Source organism: Tenrec ecaudatus, chromosome 6 (assembly GCF_050624435.1).
Source record: "Tenrec ecaudatus isolate mTenEca1 chromosome 6, mTenEca1.hap1, whole genome shotgun sequence".
In the NCBI taxonomy this organism is placed as follows: domain Eukaryota; kingdom Metazoa; phylum Chordata; class Mammalia; order Afrosoricida; family Tenrecidae; genus Tenrec; species Tenrec ecaudatus.
In genome coordinates, this window is record NC_134535.1 from 152,824,140 (window position 1) to 152,838,238 (window position 14,099).

At 37.1% G+C, this 14,099-nt stretch overlaps 1 protein-coding gene and 1 pseudogene across 3 annotated transcripts in view; one reads left to right on the top strand and one right to left on the bottom strand.

Moving 5' to 3' along the window:
• The window catches only part of UPF2 (UPF2 regulator of nonsense mediated mRNA decay), a 110,021-nt gene that overhangs the window by 54,986 nt on the left and 40,936 nt on the right, over nucleotides 1–14,099 (top strand). For all 3 annotated transcript variants that reach the window (XM_075552384.1, XM_075552385.1, XM_075552386.1), the window contains exons 9-10: nucleotides 6,558–6,666; nucleotides 13,941–14,054. In XM_075552384.1, coding sequence (XP_075408499.1) covers nucleotides 6,558–6,666; nucleotides 13,941–14,054 — 223 coding nt within the window. The remainder of the gene's footprint in view (nucleotides 1–6,557; nucleotides 6,667–13,940; nucleotides 14,055–14,099) is intronic.
• LOC142450586 (peroxiredoxin-1 pseudogene) lies at nucleotides 2,325–3,095 on the bottom strand (annotated as a pseudogene).

Here is a 14,099-nt window from a genome sequence, read left to right on the forward strand (position 1 = left end):
CGTTGCTGTGAGTTAGAATGGACTCTGTGGCAGTGAATTTTGAATTTGGTTTAAAAAGTCTCAACAGGCTGGCATTGTATCCTCATCTTTTTAATCTCAAGGACTCCACAGAAATGAAATCTACTAGAAATCAGATTAATGGGACACTTACATATTCTCTTAGAGTTTACTTAAAATATAGCGACACATAAACTCAAAAAACCAAACTCATTTGCATTGAGTCAATTCTGACTGCTGGTGACCCTGTGGAGCCCTGCTGGCATAGTGGGTTATGAGTTGGGCTGCTAACTGTGAGGTCGCTACCCAGGAAAACCACCCAGGGAAAAAAAGAGTCTTTCTACTGTCAATAGCTGCAGCTTTGGAAACCAACGGGTCAGTTCTACTCAGTCCTGTAGGGTTGCTGTGAGCGATACGCATGCACACTGATAATTGAAGTTTTTCAAATCTTATGTAACATAAAAATATGTATCCATTACTCAGGTCGGAACATGCCCTGGGCCTCCAAAGGCTTCCTCACCTTAGCAAAATGTTGACTAAAGTCACCCGGAATCAGGAGAAAGTACTTAAGAATTGCTTAGCTTATTATTTTAAATAGAATAGCCTGGTATTGGTTTTAATGACTCTGAAAACATTTGGATTTAGCTGCAATTTAGGTAGTGGATGTTCAGGATGTCTTTAGATTAATGTAAATAATACTCTACAGAGGTGAAGTGCTTCAACAGCTTGTAGGAGCATTTACTGGAGTCTTTGTGAGAGATTGTGCTAATTAGAGACGTCCTTCTCACTAAATTTGAATTTATCAAAGAATGATTTTTTATAGCTTTTTTTGTGTGTGTTAGAATCAAGTCGATGGTAGTGGGTTTGGCTTGCTTTTATTTTGTACACTTGGAGTCCTGATGGGCTGCTACCGCAAGATCAGCAGTTCAAAACCCCCAGTCTCTCTATGGGCAAAGTTGAAACTTTCTACTCCTGTAAAGAGTTACAGACCCAGAAATCCACAGAGGCTGATCTACTCTGACCAGTAGTGTTAGAATGAGTTGGAATGACAGTGAGGTGGGGTTTTTAAAGTTGCAGTTTGTAGAGTATGCCACTTGATGGTGCTGTTGCATTGGAGACGGCAGAGTTGTAGAAAGAAGTTTGTAGGGTATTTTGTGTGCCAATTTTTGAATAAATGACCTTAATGTTTTGGTTATTATATTTCATCACTTGAAATCATCGTCTGTTTTAATGTCTTCTATGAGCAAAAGCTTTTGTGTTCTTAAAGTGTATCCACGTTCTTTCATATTCATTTTTTTAAGCACACATTTTTGAGCACAGCTAAAATTAAGAGCTTTCAACAGTCAAATTTCTTAGATTTTTAAAAGAGGAAAACCAAGATAAGTCTTTCAGAGAGTTGATTGATTAAGGGATAAACCTGTAAGAATGTCCCCACCTTCTCTAAAGTGTCTGTTTCTATAGTCTTATTATTTAGAGCTACTTACTAGATATTTGCTCATTTGACCTGTATTAACTATTAGCAATATACTTAAATGTATGAGTCAGGAGACCTTGAAAATTAAAAAAAAGTTTAAGAATAAAAGTTATTCAACGGTGTGTGTTGGTGTAATACACATGCTCTTAGAAATCAGTTTTTAAAGGAAGGATCTGAGTTCATTTTCTGATTGATTTCTAAAAGTCACATAAGATGAAATGTATACAGTTCCATTCTTTGTTGATTAAAATACTTTGTTTTAATAATGGTAATATAATTGAGATGACACGTGATACTTCATTCCGTTTTGGGTTTCCATTCTTAGGTAGGACAGACCCTATCATACCGGCACAATACTAGCATTAAACAAGCATCTAATGTATTTTATTACATTATGTACTACATCCCCTCTGCCAGTGAGCTTATTCCAACTCTTAGAGACCCTGTCGGACAGAGTAGAATTGTGCCTTAGGAGCGTTTGAACCGCCCACTGTCACTGAGTCTATTCCAATTTACAGCCGTAGAACTGCTCCTCAAAGTTTCTTTCTTTCTTTTTTTTTCTTCTGAGTTCAAGTTTAATAAAGCTACAAAAGATCAATGGGCTTATGCTCCACTACTAGTACATGATGCATGTCAGCTGCCCTGCCCCAAACAGCTCAGGATCATTTTCACTGGGGTGTAGACAGACTGCCCCTCCCCAGCCCCTACAAAAAAAAGCCCATCATATTATGAAATTCCATGTTCTCAGGAGAGTCTAAGACCTTATGTTTCAAACAAGAAGAAGAATATACAAAAGAGGTTTTGTTTTTCTCAAGGTTACTCATTGCAGCCTAGCACTGAAATGGTCCAGTGCTCACTTGTGCTTGGCGAAATACTCTCTGCTCTTCTGGACATCAGGCTTGATAGAATGTATCGCTGCCAGGCTTCCAACCAGCAGGACATACTTCTCCATGTTTATCCGTGAACTTGCAGGCCTGAACTAGTCTTAGAGTCTCATCCATAGAGCGGCCCACAGGGAGGTCATTTACAGAGATCTGCCTAAGAATTCCTTTATCATCAATGATGAAGAGGCCCCTAAATGAGATGCCTTCATCCACCTTTGAGACCCCATAGCCCTGAGCAATGGTGTGCTTGGGGTCTGATAGCAAAGGAATGTTCTTAGGCCCAAAACCTCCTTCTTTCTTGGGTGTGTTGATCCAAGCCAGATGACAGAAGTGAGAATCCACAGAAGCACCAATCACTTGTCACTTGAGTTTTAAATTTGTCTGCCCTGTCACTGAAAGCAATGATTTCTATGGGGCACACAAAGGGGAAGTCAAGAGGGTTAAAAAAGAACACTTGGTATTTTCCTTTGTAGTCAGTCAGGCTGATAGCTTTGAACTGACCATCAGGCATAACAGCTGTAACTTTGAAGGTGGGGGCAGGGTGCCCGATTTTGGCAGTTCCTGAAGACTCCTTGTTAACAGCAGGGGCGCGCTAAAGGAGCGAGTACCAGTCAGCAGTCAGGAAGAGAACGTCTCCTCGCGGTTTCTAAGACTAAAATTTCAAGAGCAGACGTTCTCATCTTTTTCTTGCAGAGTGACTGGTGGGGTCACACCAATAACCTTGCAATTAGTAACCTCATGCTTAGCCCATTCTCCCACCGGGTCTTCCAACACTGAGACACAAAGAAACCCACCCAACTCATAGAGACGCGCCTGCGAGGTTCTAGACACTGTTTTGGGTGTTGGAAAACAGTCTCCAATGGGAGATTCTCATTCTAGTGAGAAGCGGTGAGCAACAATTAAGTTAATTCTGAAATGTGCTAGAAGGGGGTAAGTCTTTTTTTTTTTTTTAATAGGCTTGGGTAAAGAACTAGTAATGGAGTGGGTTGGAGGTTTAAGTTGAATATTTAAAAGAATCTCACTGAGAGGGTGAGCCATTTCACTTCAGTGAAGGGAATAAGTCATAGGACTATTTGGGAAAAGGGTGTTTTCGGTAGGGAGAACAGGTGGTGCAGCAGCTCAGAGGTGGAGGATCAGGGAGCGGCCAGGGTGCCTGGAGCAGAGGGACGATAGTTGGAGATGAGGCCAGATCAGTTAATAAAGTCAAAGAAGTACTATTTGAGGCAGATTTGTTTACACTGCATTGTTTTTATTATTCTTGATCTCAGCTCATATTTTAATGTTGTGTATGTGTTGTTCAGTGTGGCGGTAAGGAACTGTAGAACCTAGGATAGAATCCTATTTTGAATTTGACCATTGATTATGAACAGAAAGAATGATGTGTAAGAGCCTATGTATTTGATAGTAGTATAACTTAGTTATACTATAACTATTTAATAGTGTAACTATTAAAGAAGAAAATTAAATGGTTATTTACATCAGGCAAGTGAACAGACATCAAGAAATGTATTACATGTTTAAAGGAATAACTTAGAGGAATATCCCGCTTTTGTGATATGACCCATGCATATGGGTTTTCGGGGTGGCAGAAATTAGCCTTCAGACAATTAAAGATCTAAATGCAGACATGTACATGTGTAAATATACTTATGATTATGGGGAAATAGACCTGTGTGCATATATTTATAGGTTCAATAGTAGAGTAGCAGGTGGACATTGGGCCTCCTCGCATGCACTCCCTCAATCCAATAGCACCTTGTTCAGCTAAACGGTCATTCCATGATACCCACCTTCCTGACATGATCACTGAAGACAGATGTGTGCATAAGCAAACGTGGTGAAGAAAGCTGATGGTGCCCAGCTATCAAAAAGATATAGCGTCTGGGGTCTTAAAGGCTTGAAGGCAAACAAGCGACCATCTAACTCGGAAGCAACAAAGCCCACAGAGAAGAAGCACACAAGCCTAAGTGAACACGAGGTGTTGAAGGGATCAGGTAGCAGACACCAAGGAACAAAACCCATCATTGTATGATCACCTTCCCCACATAAACGCTGAAGACGGATGTGTGCATAAGTAAGTATGGTGAAGAAGGCTGATGGTGCCAGGCTATTGAGAGATATAGCGTCTGGGGACTTAAAGGCTTGAAAGTAAATAAGCAGCCATCTAGCCCAGAAGCAACAAAGCCCACATGGAAGCAGCACACAAACGTGTGATCATGAAGGGCCGAGGGGAGCAGGTTTCAAGCAACAAAGACGGGGGAAAAATCATATCGTGAATGAGGGGAGTGCGTGATGGGGACCCAGTGCCCATCTGTAGACAACTGGGCATCCCTTGCAGAGGGGTAGTGGGGAGGAGATGAGTCACTCAGGGTTCAATGTAGCAACAATGAAACTTAAAACCTTCCTCTAGTTCTTAAATGCTTCCACCACCATCCCCCAACCATCACGATCCCAATTCTACCTTGCAAACCTGGTTAGACCAGAGGATGCACAGCGGTACAGTTGGGATCTGGAAACAAAGGGAATCTAGGACAGATGAACCCTTCAGGACTAACGGTGAGAGTGGCGACACCCGGAGGGAAGGGGGGGTAGAAAGGGAGAACCGATCTCAGGGATCTACATATAAGCTCCTCTCTGAGGGATGGGCAATAGGAAAGTGGGTGAAGGGAGACGCCGGGCAGTGTAAAGATAAGATAAAATAATAATTTATAAATTATTAAGGGTTCATGAGGAAAGGGGGAGCGGGGAGGGAGGGGGAGAGGAAAAAGGAAAATGAGTTGATTCTAGGAACTCAAGTGGAAAGCGAATTTTGAGAATGATGAGGGCAACGAATGTATAAGTTTGCTTTACACAATTGATGTATGTGTGGATTGTGATAAGAGTTGTATGAGCCCCGTTAAAATGATTTTAAAAAGACTATAGTGGGGTGCATGTGTCACAGTTTCTTTTGAAGGAGGATGTGATTCATTAAAAAAAATTAAAATACTGCCATGGAGTCGCTTTCTTCTTTCCTTCTTTATGCAGCTGTCCCTTTACTTGTGAAATTGTAATTCTAATAGCTACCTCCTAGAATAGTTTTTAGGAATAACAAGTTAAATAATGTGTACAATCAATTTCCTTCCTTTAACTCCACCTGTCATGCTTATGTGTTGTGTGTTCTTTCTCCTGTCCAAGGCTTTCATTTGTCCATTAGCTACCTAATTCTAAGTCTTTTGTGATATAAGACTTTTTCCTGGTGATCAGTAGAAAATTTTTCATGTTTTATGCTTTAATTTGGTGATGTATTAAGGGATAATTAAGATTTCTAGGATTGTGTTCTCTTCTAAATCGCTTCAGCCTATCTTGTGTCTAATTTTTATATAGTTTCTAGTTTCTTCACTGTTGATTTCCAATACTGGTTGTTATTAGCATAGCAGCTTTTACCTTACTACATATAATCCTCACCATCTCATCTGTTGAGTATCAAATCATTGGGTAATCAATCAAGTTTTATCAAATATTGTCTATAACAGAAATGAAAAATACATTTCAGCTTGTGTCTGAAGCTGCATTCCAGTTTGGTGGAAAGAGTGCTGTGATATGCAGGGGGCTGGGAGAGATGGACTGACAGCACACGGGCCACAGCTTTTCCATTTATTGTCCAGGCTGAGAATAAATAGGCATTCAAGAAGATCTGAATGGGTTCCACAGTGAGTTAGAGATAGAAATCACCAAGTGGATTTTGTGGTAGTAGTTGGGCCTCCTAGATTGTGGTATTGTTTGGACCTCTTGGTTATTGTTACTCTGTTCAGAAATTGAGATTTTCAAATGACAATTCTGTGTAAATGAAGGACATGATTTGTAATATTTTAAATTGCTTCAGATTTGTAAGACTCATCAGTTATGATATTAAACATTTTAATCATGTCAGAACATTGTTTTCTTCATATGGTGCTTCATATTTTATCAAAATCACATACTCTGTGAAAATGCAGATGTACAATCAGTACACTTAATGAAAAATACCAGATAATTAATAAACTTGCACAAGGCAATTGAGCTTAGTACACTTCATTATGATCGTAGTAAATTAACGTATCTGTGTGATTGTCAGTTTTTATTAATCTTTTAATGTATGAATATTTCTGAGAAAGTTTAAATTTTTAAATGAATAATTTCTGGTATGTCTTTCCTTTTACACATATCACATATAACTTTTGCAGGTTGGATTTGCTACCATTTTATGCAAGATTGGTTGCTACATTGCATCCCTGCATGTCTGATGTAGCAGAGGATCTTTGTTCCATGCTGAGGGGGGATTTCAGATTTCATGTATGTATTTAAGTATTTATTTTATGATATATGTATATAACTAAGTTGAGTTAGGAATCTGTGGTTTAAGAGCATAATAATTTTCTTGGTAATAGCCTACTTCCAAAATTTAAGAGTGGTGTAACAGTTCAGAATTTATGGAATTCTAAATTTTTAAAATTAATTTTGCTAGGCAAAGTTTAAAATTGATGTTGAACTCCAGCCTAGAGGTGAGCTCTTTGTGCTACCCTGTTCTTCGCAATCAGCCAGCGAGACACGTAGGCTGTAATGAATTAGGCACAGTGCCCACGGAGGGTACAGTTGACATGTTGGGTTCCAAATGTTGTGGGACATAAGTTTCCAAAAATTCTCTAATCTCGGTGAAGGCAATTTTAGCCTATGTTTTATTGACAGATTCTTTTCCAGAAGAATTTTTACTTTGGATGTTGGTGGGGCCTTTAAGGAGCATCCTGGTAAAATTTAAGTAATAAGGCAACTTTTCAGTCTTGGAAACTTGACAAGACTGAGATAGTGGTTCTCTCAAACCCATGTCAACACCATTTCTCATGTGCCTATAAGGGATCAGACAAAGGCTTGATCTAGGGATAAAATGAAGGCATTCAAGGTGATGGTAATTGAGGTCTTGATGGACTTTGAAAAGAGGAAGTTCAAGTGTTTATTGCCTAGTACAAAAATTATGTTTAATATATTTGTAGCTATGTAGTAAACCACGTGCAATGTAAATAAAATCAGGAAATGTGTATCAGATTCCATTCATACTTTATATATTCACTGTCTGCAAATCAGTAAGATTGGTGAACACTTAAATAAGAGCAGACCTAGTTTCTGAGTTAGGAAATCTCTCGATACAGGCGGAAAGCAAGTCATATGCCTTTTAAAAGCAAGACGCAGGGGTCCTGAAACTATATGGCCCATGGGCCACATGCGTCTCGCCAAAGATATTTATCCAGGTCGCTGGTTTTTTTGCCCTGTTTTGTTTTTTACTTCAAAATAAGATAGGTGCAGTGTGCATAGGAATTTGTTTATAGTTTATTTTTAAAACTATAGTCTGGCCCTTCAACGGGTCTGAGGGATAGTGAACTGGCCCCATGTTTAAAAAGTTTGAGGACCCCTGAGCAAGAGTGAAATAAAAATTCAAACTCTACATATAATAGATATTATAAGGAATTGCATATTTAATTGCCAAATGAGCCCTTAGACTCTAGAGATTGAGTGCTTTGAATTGAGAGGTAGGAGAGAGCCTCTGGTGCGGTGTGATCGATACATTTCAGTAGGTGCTATTGCTTGTTATTAAATTTGTGCCTAATGTTTCTGAGGAGCCAGCTGTTTCTGAAGTAGGCCCTAGGACATCACAGAATATTGACTAAGGAAAAGTTTTTTATGATTACCAAATTTGGGAACACCTGGATCAATAAAATTAAACAGTTTTGTTTTAGTATAAGAATTTTTGAAGCTTCAGTAGGTTAATCTTACTCAGGTTCTTGGAGGGGGTTGGTATGCTGTTCCTTAAAGAACCTTCTTTAGTAAATGCTGCTAGCCAGTGATGTACACGTTAAACGTCATATCTTTGTTGCTAGATTAATTCTTTCTTCTAAACTAGGAACTCTTAGTAGCAGACAGTATGACTCTGTTAATTAGAGATACTCCTCAACCAACTTCAAAATAAGCAAAACACAAGTTGTTGTACTAAGTATAATCAGTATTTTGGGCAAAAAAAGTAAAATTAAGGAAATCCTTCCATTAGTGCTTTGTTCTTCACTCCACTTCTTTTGAAATTGGGGTTGTTTTTTAGGGGGGGGAATAGGCATTTTTGTGATTACTGGTACAACACTTTATTACAACTGGAAGGATATCAGAATTACAGGAATATGTACTTTGGGAACCACTTCTCAGGGGGGAGAGAAGAAAGGAACTTGAGGTGTGTACTATCTGCTACTTCCGGGGTTCTGTTGTGTCCACACCCTTGACCTGCAGCCTTGGCCAACCACTTTCTTTTAAGCCATAAATATACTTAACATTCTCCGGTTCCAAATGAAAATAAAATAACAACAGCAACAAAAAGCCTTTCTTAACTCTAGAAGCCCCCAAATCATCTTCAGTGTCCTTCTTGTTTAAGTGTTTTAGAGTACCCTCTGACGGTCACCCTTGGCTCCCCATCAGAGCACCCTGGCAGGGCTTGTCAATGCCCTCCCAGCTGTCTTGTGATAGGTGATTCCTGCAAGATGTTGAACTGCTGGACTTTCCTCCTTTTTTGGAATCTTTTTCTGTCTCCACTGTGTGCTAACATTGTAACTTTTGTCGTTACTCGGTGCTTTAAACCTCAGTTTCTTTCCCTAGTAATAGGATAATAATTATTCCTTCTTAAACAGGATTGTTCTTAAGGATTAAGTACACAGAAAATTCTTCACACAGTGCATGAGCATAAATATTACTGTAATTATCCCTTCTGGACTACCATTCTTTCCTAGTTCTTTACTTAACGCCTGCTATTCTCGGTATCCTTTAGTTTGCCCCTGCTACCTTAGTTTATGTATTGAATTTCTTTCTTCATCCTTCCTTTTCATAGAACACATTCTGTATGGCTTTAATATCTATTTCCCACAAACCCAAGACCTCTCTCCTGGTACTTAGACTTTCTGACAGACTTCTAACTATGTTTAAAATATAAACACCAATTTTTTGGGAAAATTTCTTTACCCTCCACTTCTTCAAATCTACTTAAATATTGTCTGTAAATGTACAATACTATATTTTAATCACTGAGAGAAATATCGCCACTTCTGTCCTTCTGAAGTTCTTCCTTCACGATCTTATTTTTTTTTAAATGACCAACCCCTTTGCCATGGAATCATTTCTGACGTAGAGTGACGCTATATCGGGTTTCCGAGAGAGTAAATTTGTACGGTAGACAGCCTCATCTTTCTCCCATGGAGAGGTGTTGAGTTTGAACCTCCTAACTTGCAGTGAGCAGCCCCGTGCTTAACTGACAGTGCCACAGTGTGCCATGTGTTGTGAAACACTCCTTCAGTCCAGCACCTTCTCACACTGACTGCCCTTTAGCTTCATCATCCACCATCTAATTTATGATAGTAGCTTCGTACTCAGACTTTTCTATTCTTGCCTTTTATCTAATTCCAATATTGTGCCATAGTTGGGTCATTTTTCTCCACTGTCTAAGACCCTCAGCTGAGAAGTAGAGCTGGTTCATGAAACTTTAGAGTCTGCCGGTACTCAACGAAATTCTAGTCAAAAATGATAGATTGCTGTTTTGACTGAGATAATAGAGGTAACAGAAATGATTACATCCTACAGATAAGTAGGATTTTGGAGAAGCAAGTTGGCAGTTAGCTCAAGCTCTTTAGTGGCTTTCATAAACATTGGGCAACCAGAATCTGTCCTAAATGAACACCCCTGTATTCCCAAAAGATTCATTTACATCAGACCAGTAATAAATAACTGAAAATAAGCTAAAAGCCCAACAATAGATAAACAAAGGATCATATAATCATGATGTTAAAATAAGACAATATCACTAAAAGTGATTTTACCCAGAAATTTGTATCGTAGAATGTTTGTTACAAATACATACATATATATATAAAATTTTGACATGTATTTACAGTTATGTTCTAATGCTTGGAGAGTAAGAAGGAGAAAGGATTATCCATCACTATGTTAACAGTGGCTGTTTGGGATGGTACAAGGATTATTTTTTCCTTTCTAGTTTTCCTGTGTTACCAAATTTAAATTATGAGTCTATTTCTTTAATAAACCTGTAAGCTCCTTAACTTTTTTGATTGTTTTCCCACCGGTTAAAATAAGGTGAGCGCATGTCCTCAGCATATATGTGTGTGTGTGTGTGTGTAATGAATATGTATATATGCATATGCATAAATTGTGGATGTGTGCAGTTGTACCCAATATTTTCTGTACATTATAAAACATACATATATTAGCTGGCAGGTGTAAAATAAAATTTAAACCCCTATATGAATCAAATTTTGAATATAATTTTTTAGACATCCCTATTAGGAGTCTTGTGTGTGGTGAGCACTAGTTCAGAGAACAAGAAAATAAATATTTTCTCACTGCCATTGAGGCATTGCTGACCCATAGCAACCCCCTGTAGGTTTCTGAGACTATCTGCACAGCACAGGAAGTCCACTTTTCCCCCGAATATAATAATTGTAAATAATTAAATATCTTGGCAAGGCAAATTTACTTTGTAAACTCATTGCCTACTTGGTATTAATCATATAGTAGATGATGAGAAAGAAGTTTGTTGAATGAGTGAAGGAATAAAATTCACATAAAACAAAATGAGCAAATGATACATGAAAGAAAGTACAAGATGTATTTGGGAATTCAGGTTTAAATTTGATTTGGGGCACGGGATTATTTCTTTAGGGGAGTAATGAAGGATAAGTGTTGGATAGCTTTCCTTTTTATATGTGGACATCTGAAGAGCTTTGACACATCTTTGATCACAAGGACTCAATAAATGAGACTAGAAAATGTTGAAGGAGGCAGACTAAGAGTCTTTCAAAATTACACCTTTTAAAACCCTTCAGTTTACTCATCTGAAAATGAGGCAGGGAGGAATTTGATTTATAATACTTAAGTATTTATAATTCTAGTTCAATGGATTCTCTTAATAATATTTAGGAATAATGATGTTACTATAATACACTCCAGGTGAAATAGTACATATGTTTCATGCTTTGAATGGAAACTGTAGTGCTTACTAATACTTTAAATTTTATGGTTCATTAGCAGTGTTTGAAGAAGGTAATGCCTCAAGAACCACCCAGAGGGTGTGTGTGTGTGTGTGTGTGTGTGTGTGTGTGTGTGTGTGTGTACGTGTGTTTGTGTGTTTGAATCTATAAATGTAAGAGGGGACTTTGAAAAATCCATGAAAAAAATTCCATTATTTTTTAGTTCTAATTTTTTCACAAGCTTAAACTCAATTTCACTGTATAGCTCTGGAATGCTGTCTTATACTTTTTTAGTCTATTTCTTTGACTATAAATGTAAAGGACACACATGCCTCAGTGTGGATAATTCGAAAAATGTGTAAAGTAGAAAATAAAACATGGCTTCATCACTTAGAAGCAGACCCTGTTAATATTTTGGTATATTTTCTTCACTTTTTTTTCCCATTTAGTTACTACTTGGATGAATTTATATTGCATGTACTACGAGTTTCTGTTCCTTTTTCTTGCTTAACTTCAAAGCTCTTTGCCATGTGATTTGAAGTAGTTCTTAAACATCATTTTAAAAGTTAGATAATCTTTGGTCCTGCACATTAATTGCCTAGGATCCAGTGAAGAGTAGGAATCATTGTTACCATTATCCTTATCCTTACCCTTTTTTTTGCCAAGAGAATAAGCCAGGTGTAGGGAGTTCAAGATGATATATCCAAGAAATAAGCCCAAATCGAACCCAGCAGCACAGATACCCTGTCCTTATATCCTATGCCGTAATTAAATAATTTTCTTCATTTGATAGACATTCACTTTTTCATTTAGTGAGCATTTAGTGTTCATGTATTAGAGATACATAAATATAAAAGTAGATTAAACTAATTATAGCTTACTTTTAATGAACAGTTATTACTTTATATACATTATATGTATTAATTTGCTTAAAATTCACAACTCTAAAATGTAAGTTATTTCCTAACCCTGTTTACAGGCAAGGAAACTGAGGCACAGGATAACTGGCAAGTGTTAGAACTGAGATTAAAACATGGAAAACCTGATCCTGAGACCACCCCTGAATATATTCTAGCGATTAACAAAATAAAGCAAACTTCTAAGAGGAGTTTTAAAATATGCATTGCTTATAAAACATACATTTATTTGTGGAAGATCTTTTTGAAGGTTATGCTCTATGTGACTTAAAGTCATTTATCCTGTATTAAAAATCAAGTCCAGTGAGTTGTAATTTTTTCTATTTGTGTTAATCTTCTGAAATTTTTTTGTATGTTTAAATGTGATAAAAATAAAAATCTGGATTGAAGTTGGACTTTTGTGATTCTCATGAAATGTTATTGGTTTTAAAAGTTTCATTATAGTGAGTTTCTAGTTTGCTATGTTTTTTTAAAAAACGAGTAAACAAGATTTGTTTAAAAGTGATTACACAAGTTCTTAATGTCTACAACACTTATGTCTAATGACAAATTCCATGGAAGTATTAGATATCTGGATATATAAATGTTTAGTATTTGTATAAGTAGTTATCATTAGTTGTGCACTTCAGATTAATCATTGGGTGCTGCAAGTGAGACTAGACCTTATTTTGAGTTTTGCACCTGTTTGGGTGGGTAATCCAAAATATAGATTGGCAGGAGACTGGCATTTAAGTGATCCTCCTCAAGTCATTTGACAGTTTGTGCTCTCTTTGAGGGGAATGGGCTTAAATATGAAATCAGAACAGCTATCTTTTCTGAGACTGCTGTTATATAGAAAAAATGAAATAGAGGACTATTGTAGAAAAGTAGAAGCACTAAACTAATTCAAGGACTGCATATTACCATTATCGTTCAAAGAAAAAGATTTCTAGACTGTGGTTCTGGTTTTCTGATGCACTGGTAATTCTAGGGGGTAAATCCAATTGCACTCAGCCTGATGATTCTGTTCACATTGTACTGTTGCAGTAAGATTGTGTAGCAGTAAGTAGTTCTTGAAATGCATGCCATAATTACAGGGTTTTAATTTGTGAAAGATTTGAACTTTGACATGTCTTTGACTGGATAACCCCCAAGAAAAAAAAAAGACCTCAAACAAACCAGTGAATATATTGAATGTTCTTATAGTGAATATATAATAAGATATTCATTGTAGTTGATCATATACCAGTTGAACTTTATTGACATTTTTGCTTAAGTGAGCTCGTGGCACTCACTATTTTTTAAAGCAGCATTTTCTAAATTGTATTCCTTGTAATATTAATTTCATAAGTATTAATCATTAACATTTCCAAGGGGCGGTTTCTGTTGAAAAATACATTTCAGCAACGTTAAATTAAGAGCATTTCTTTGCGAGCTTCTCTAAGTCTGATAAAGTATATTTGTTCAACGTTTTTGACCACTGCCACTCTTTTGCAGATGATATCCTGGGGCTGGCATTCTGTAGACTTGAATATAGCAAAAAATTGCATACAATGGATTTTAAATATTTGGTGTGAATTCAAACTTTTTAAAATGATACTTTCTTGGACAGATTTCTAGCAGTTAATTATATGAGCAATTTCTTTTTGTTTTTAATTTGTAGGTACGAAAAAAGGACCAGATCAATATTGAAACAAAGAACAAAACTGTTCGGTTTATTGGCGAACTAACTAAGTTTAAGATGTTCACAAAAAATGATACCTTACACTGTTTAAAGGTTAGTGTTGAATTATTTGAATAGACAATCTTTAATTATAAGTGC